At 42.4% G+C, this 6,864-nt stretch overlaps 1 protein-coding gene across 2 annotated transcripts; it reads right to left on the bottom strand.

The window, feature by feature from the left end:
* Positions 1-214: 214 nt before the first annotated feature.
* Positions 215-5,297, bottom strand: LOC115041297 (fibrous sheath CABYR-binding protein). 2 transcript variants are annotated; one of them, XM_029498655.1, is made up of 3 exons: positions 5,102-5,297; positions 2,089-2,522; positions 215-2,025 (listed from the first exon to the last, which is right to left on the bottom strand). In XM_029498655.1, the coding sequence occupies exons 2-3, from the start codon at positions 2,512-2,514 to the stop codon at positions 766-768; spliced, it is 1,686 nt and encodes a 561-aa protein (XP_029354515.1). In that variant the 5' UTR covers positions 2,515-2,522; positions 5,102-5,297; the 3' UTR covers positions 215-765. The 2 variants fall into 2 exon arrangements, with proteins under 2 accessions (XP_029354515.1, XP_029354514.1); XM_029498654.1 differs by having other exon boundaries at positions 215-2,522.
* Between the last annotated feature and the right edge of the window lie 1,567 nt (positions 5,298-6,864).

Below are 6,864 nucleotides of genomic sequence, written 5' to 3' on the forward strand. Positions count from 1 at the left end.
CTCAGTCAACTACATGGCCAAAAAAAAATTGAAATTTTGTGAACGGTTTGATGGAATTATTTGAAAACAAGTCAAGGTTAATTTGCTGATTCATTAACTGGAAAATTTTTTGCAAAGCTTAGGGCTAAGTGTAATAAATCTTACAGTAACCCAGCACCTCGGATACTGGTAGAATTTCATGAAAAGAAAAGCAGATAACTGTAGGCTATAACAATCTGTTTTTATTCTCTATACCCAACAATCAATTGATTTAAAATTAACAGTCCTCACAGGTTCCATTTTTATAAAATGCCAAAACATTTAGGTCATGTCTTTGCATATAGTAATAGAAAGGATATATGAAATTTTAAATCATATAATATACTAATGATGAATGCTGTTCCAATAATACACTTTGTAATATTCATCGGGTTCACACACAAAGACAAATTTATTCATTTCCGGCATTAATATCATATTTACTGTCCAGTAACTTTTCTTTGCTGTCAAGTTGCACTGTCTGTCTGCATTCATCCTCACTGCACCACCATCTCACATGCTTTCTCTCTCGCTCTTGTCTATCTATCCCTCCTTCTACTCTCAAATGGTTGCATTTCATTTTTGGTTACTCAAAAGAAAACATCCTTTTGCCCAAGTTACCCACTGGAGACATTGCAGTGATGACAGCATTTGAGAAAGCCTAGCTGTGTTTGCGATACCTTGATGGCTTCCTTGCACCATCTGAAGATTAAACTGACATGAACTTGACATGAAGATGGCCCCTTTTCAGACTGCCTGGGTAACCTCAGTGCTGAGACCTTCTGCCATGTTGGAGACTGCATCAGGAACCTCTTGAGCATCCTCGCTCAGGTTCACTTCTTTTTTCAGTTCAAATTCCCTCTGCTCTGTGATCTGCATTTTCTCTGGCATATCACTGCCATTAACACATTCCTCTGAGTGAGCGTCAGCAGAATCTGTGCACTCTCCATTCACAGCTTGAAGTGCACCTACTTCCCCTACATCCTTTGTAACAGAAGGACTCTCCAAATCTCCATTCTCCATCTTGGTTTCGACCTCAGGTACTGGGCATGGCACCTCTTCCACACAAGCTTCAGCTACCAGGTCAGACTCTGCAGTATCTTCACTACAAGAAACAGACTCTGATATGACAATCTCAGGGACTGCTTCTGGCCCTGTTGCCATGTCGGTGTCTGAGGCTTCTGTAGCAATGGATTCCTCCAATTCTGGCTGTTGTTCACTTGGGATTTCCTCTGATGCAACCTCAGGTGCTTTGGCTTCCAGGGCCTCTGGTTCAGGAATGTCAGATGTGGATATGACAGGTTCTGACACAACTTCTTCTACTTGTTCTGCTGCTGCTGGTTCATCAGCCTCATGCTTAGGCTCTGGCTCTGGTGATCGCTCTAGCTCTGGCTCTGAGGCTGGTTCGGGTTCTGCCTCAGGCACTTCAGCTGAAATTGATTCTGGTTTCTGTTCAATCACTGGTACTTGCTCAGGTTCTGGGGCTTGCTCCAGCACTGACTCAACAGCTGGTTCAGCCACTGGTTCAGGTTCAGGTTCAGATGCTTCGGGTTCAGTAACAGTCTCTGGCTCTTGGTCTTCAGGTGCTTCTTGTGTGATGGTTGGAACAACCTCTGGTTTTGCTGCAGATTCCACAGCTGCAGTAGATTCTTCTACAGGAGGCTCTTCAGATACAGTTTTGGGCTCAGGCTCAACCTCACTTTTCACAGTTTCTTCTGATGATGGTGCGCTTAGTTCCTCTGCTGCTGCTTTAGCTCCTTGGAGACCAGCTGGGATTTGTTCTTGGACTGCCGGCGCTGACTCCGCTGCTGATGGTTCTTCTGCTGCCACAGTAGATTCCTCTGCTACTACAGCTGGTTCTTCCACTACTGGGGCTGGTTCCTCTGCTGCTGGAGCAGATTCCTCCGTCACTACAGCTGGTTCTTCCACTACTGGGGCTGGTTCCTCTGCTGCTGGAGCAGATTCCTCCGTCACTACAGCTGGTTCTTCCACTACTGGGGCTGGTTCCTCTGTTGCTGGAGCAGATTCCTCCGTCACTACAGCTGGTTCTTCCACTACTGGGGCTGGTTCTTCGACTGCCGCTGTTGGTTCTTTTGCAATCTGAGCTGATTCCTCAGCTCTTACAGCTGCTTCTTCTATTACTGGAGCTGTTTTCTCTGCTACTTCTGCTGGTTTAGTTGCAATCGGGGACGCTTCCTGTGCTGCCGCAACTGGTTCTTGTGCTGGAGCTGCAGCAGCTGGTTCAGGTGGTGCTGGTGCAGATTTGGGCTCCTCTGGAGCTTCTCCATCTTTAGTTACTGTGGCCACAGCCGACCCTGCAGTTTCCTTTGCCACATTGTCAGCCTCAGCTGTTAACTGAGCTCCTGTGGGCGGTGCTCCATCCTCCACTTTAGCAGACTCCTCTGCACCAGCAGCTGTTGCTGCAGTCTCACCCTTCATCTCTTTTGGGTCACTCACATCATATCCCTTCCTCTTCTTGCTCAATTTGCCTCCCATGATGTTTCCTGGAGACAAATATGTGAAGGTGTCATTTAATATAATAAAACACTGTTTCATTTGGCCTGTCACAGCAATCATTGCTGTTTGCAAATGTTTGCAAACACTGTCTAAGAAACAATGCAGTATATCTTTAAAAATAGTCTGATAAACACATTCATTCTTTTCATTCCTCACCAGTGTCTCTATGCTCTGGGACAGAAACCATGCCACAAGGAAAAAATGCAAACTCACTAAAAAACCCCAACTGGCTGGCTCCAAAGCCAACAACAGTGCTAACCACTATATGCAACACTATGCCTTCCACGTTTGACAGCGATGCTCAATTTACAGATGCGCATGTTTAATTGGTTATTTCCTGGTTGAAATAGAAAGTAAAAAAACTAATGCAGCATGAATTTGACTTTGAGCTTTCAAATGTGAGGGTTTTTTGCCACAATGAAGACTGAAGAATTTAATTTTCTAGAGCACGGTTTGGCATGGAGTATACACAGAGTATAGGCTCCCACACAGGCTAATTACATGTGTGGATGAGTTGGATAAAAACAAATGTAAATGCATATGCAGCTTACTGAGATCAGACAACCCCAACCCGCTGTCTTAACAGACATTTCTCAGAGGCACATCTGGCAAAGTCTGTTGTGTGTTCAAATCAAATGAACAAACATTGATGACGTTAATCTACAACAATTCACACTACAAAAGTTGATACAATCCAGGGCCTGAGTGTTACAAATTAGTGTTAAAATTTCTTCTTCTGCAAACCAATGTAAAACTACAGTAATAACAAACAAACATTATGTGAATGGACCAAATATGTAGTAAAGACAGTTAGTTGTTTTAATGTTACAGCACTACTGTATTTGCAGAGGAAGATCCGGCAATTGCCACACAATGCAACTTCCCATCATAGGCAGAACAGAGAACTGGAAGTTGAACTTTATCTCACTGATTGTCTCAGCTATCTCAAAATAAACCAAATGATTTGAAAGTTATGCAAAAGCAAGGACTTGGTGCTGCACAAACAATAGATAATCTTTCCATCACATGCATTTAAAATGCCACAGTCCATTGAAGTCCATTTGACAAATATTATTTTTTTTTTTTACAATGATAATTATTATTAGGATGATAGTTAACCTATCAAGTGGGCACAGGTACGAACAGTCCGGGAACTGTCCATTGTGCTGCAATAGAGCAATGAGGGCAGGATGCGCCACACATTGGTGGGGGGGGGGGCTGCATGACCATTACACTCCCTTAGACATGTAAGGAGATATCTAGATATTGTTGTGATACTTCCTACCAGTCACACCTAGTTTTCTTCTTCTTCTTTATTTTTATTTCTTTATTTGCATTCATTCATCTGCTACCGCTTGGACAGGTCGCCAGTCCATCACAGGGCCAACAACGAACAACCACTCACACTCAGATCTAAAAGCAATTTAGAGTCATCGGCTAACCTAAACACGATGTCTTTGGAAGGTGGGAGGAAACCAGACTGCCAAGCAAGCACGGGGAGACCATGCCACAGAAAGGCCCCAGACCCGGGACCCGAACCTGGGACCTTCTTATTGTGGGGCACTAACCACTATGCCTACGTGCTACCTTATTTATTCATCCATTCATTCATTTTCATCTGGGGGATTTATTTGCCCATTCTTGACCAAACCCCACTTGATGCCTGCGGCCTCCAAATCAGACAAAGCCAAATTTACAGTTGATGGGTTAAAAAACCAAACAAAGAAACGAGGTGGTGGGGGGGGCATCATATTTTGAGATTTGCTCATTTTCAGCTGGCACCGCTCATTTGAATGCGATTTGAAATGGAACAGGAGACTTAAAGCTCGGTGTCCACATTACAGAGATAAAGGAGACGCGCAGAGTCCGGCAGCATGTGCCGGCCGGTAACAAAGGATGGTGCCTCCGACCTGAGAAAAGTACTGTCCCGGCCTGTATTATCACACTGATGTCAGGCTGTTCCACAGTACACTTTAGGCTACAACACAGCCTTATCACACTATACACCGCCCGTGAACATTAGAGTGATAAAAGCTGCAGAGGGGTCTCCATCCCCCATTTCATCCCACCCACCGCTGCCTGCTCAGCTGCTCTGCCCTTTTTGTTCACGACCATTTGAAAATGTCGCAGCTATTCACTCGCACGTGGGGAGGAAAAAAAAAACGGGATTTTCTAAAACAGCGTGTTAATAACTACAAATGAAATAATATACACATTTGGCACAACTTCATAACTTTGTTTTGCGTAGAAAAAAAATTCTAATTCCAAAATTTCTTTAATCGCCTGGTTTTCGGGTCCAAAAGAAGAACCACCTATTCTTTCTAATGCAATTGCTGAGAAAATGGTAGAAATAATGAATGTAATGTCTGCATTGAACTGGAGGTACACATTTGCATATTGGGAGAATGAGCAGAGGGAAGAGAGTGAGAACAATAGGTGAGCTGCAGCTCAAAGGCAATTTTTTCACTTACTCACTTCTTTCTTTTCTTTTCTTTTCTTTTTTTTACTTAAAATAATATCTCCCTTACACAAAGAAAAAATGAATCAATGCTCTGCTGGAACTGACCTGTGTTTGTAGAGAGTGTTCAGTTGGGCTTCTTCACCGGGCTCCGGCTGGATGTGATAATGGAGGTAAACCTCGGGAGTGACAGCTGCAGATTCCGCCCCTGCTCTCAGAGGTTTCAGTCTGGGACTGGGCTGGAAGTGAGGAGTGCCCCTCGCAGTTTTCTAGACATCTGTCGCTATCACAATTCAGCCTACCCTTTTACTGCTCCGTTTGCAAACTATGCCCTCCCGATCTTTAACCCCTCCCCTCCCGCACACTTTTCACCCCCTGACTATATTTCTCTGTTGGATAAATAGGCTTTACTACAACATGACTTTTTCTGTGGGAAAAAGTCATGTTGCAGGAAAATCACGTTAGGGGTCCCTCTGCAGGAGTATAACTTTAATCGGCTGTAAATTATGCACAGAGGCGTTATGTCAGTGAAACCGCCTGAGCATCACACATGCTCGCTCTCTGTCATGCTTATCAATCTCCTTTTAAATTTTCAATGATTTCCGGAAGGTGTTTTTTCTGTCATTTGTAAGCAATGCCTTTATATCACAGAGTTAATAGAAGCCAGAGAGTGACATATTTAGGATAGTAATTATTTAAAGTGTACATTTAAAATGCTTTGGGTAAGATGGGCTATAAAAACAAATGTTTTTTGTTTATTCGTTTTAAATAGGTTACATTGAATCTTTATGATGTTACGAAAATGAGATGTATTCTCAAGATGCTGTAAATTGTTAAGGAATTGCAGTTTTCACTGTTAGCTCCTGAATAAGTCAACTTAATGTGATATTACAAACATTTACTGGAACAGGCTGCAGGATGTATTTGCTCTCCCATCTCAGGCTTTAAATTAATATGAGGTGATTCTTCTCTCAATAGAAATACAAAGAGGACCAAGCCCATTGTTGGTTATTTTGTTGCATTGCTGTACTATTTGCCTCCCATGTGTTGGTAGGTTGGTGCAACTGAGACTAGATGAAATTCAATATTTCATTCTTTCAGGCGAACATGTGTCCCCCAACAGTTTGTCCCAAACAACATGGTACTGACATTGTTGATAGAGGAATCTGAAAAGTATTGGTGACCATATCAGTCTAATAAAGGTGGGGCAAAAAAATGTAAGACATTTTTCCAGGAAGATAAACATTCATTTATAAGACAACGGCACATCTACTCACCTGCTGAGTTCTCATTTGAACTCCAAGAGTATCGTTTTCTTTATAGCCAGAAAGTGGCATATTGTTTCCTTTTAGCAGTCAACTTGTTTGTCAAAAGAAAGGTGAGACTGGGTGTTCCCTCAACAGTTCACACAAGCACAATTATCTCTCTTTTTCAGACTGAAACTGGAAGGAAGACATTGAAAATCCTTCAGTAAATGAGCTGATGATCTGATTACATCACTCAATACCCATCAACCACATACTTAACCACAAATAGCCTTGAAACGCGATTATTTTTTTGTTAGTTTTGTCCTGTTATATTCATATGTATATATTCAGATGGAATTAGAGCAAGACATTTTCACAGTACATGTTGGAAGTGTATTCGTGTAAAACATTTGTAAGATCAGCATATGTCTATGTTCTTTGCTGGATGTCATGGAATCACTGGCTTTCTTTTCCTCTCTTTTCGTTTCTTTTCTTCTCCCATTTTTGTGTTTTTCCTTGTAACGATATTTTGGATAAACTAATTTAACACCGAAGATTTACGGTCGCCAGTATTATTGAGGAGACGGCGCCCTCTTTCGTTGCAAGAGCTGATAGCACAACGTG

This window comes from Echeneis naucrates, chromosome 3, assembly GCF_900963305.1.
Source record: "Echeneis naucrates chromosome 3, fEcheNa1.1, whole genome shotgun sequence".
Classification (NCBI taxonomy): Eukaryota; Metazoa; Chordata; class Actinopteri; order Carangiformes; family Echeneidae; genus Echeneis; species Echeneis naucrates.

Bases quoted from the DNA above. Each gene is read 5' to 3' on its own strand.
- LOC115041297 (XM_029498654.1), bottom strand. From the start codon at position 2,514: ATGGGAGGCAAATTGAGCAAGAAGAGGAAGGGATATGATGTGAGTGAC.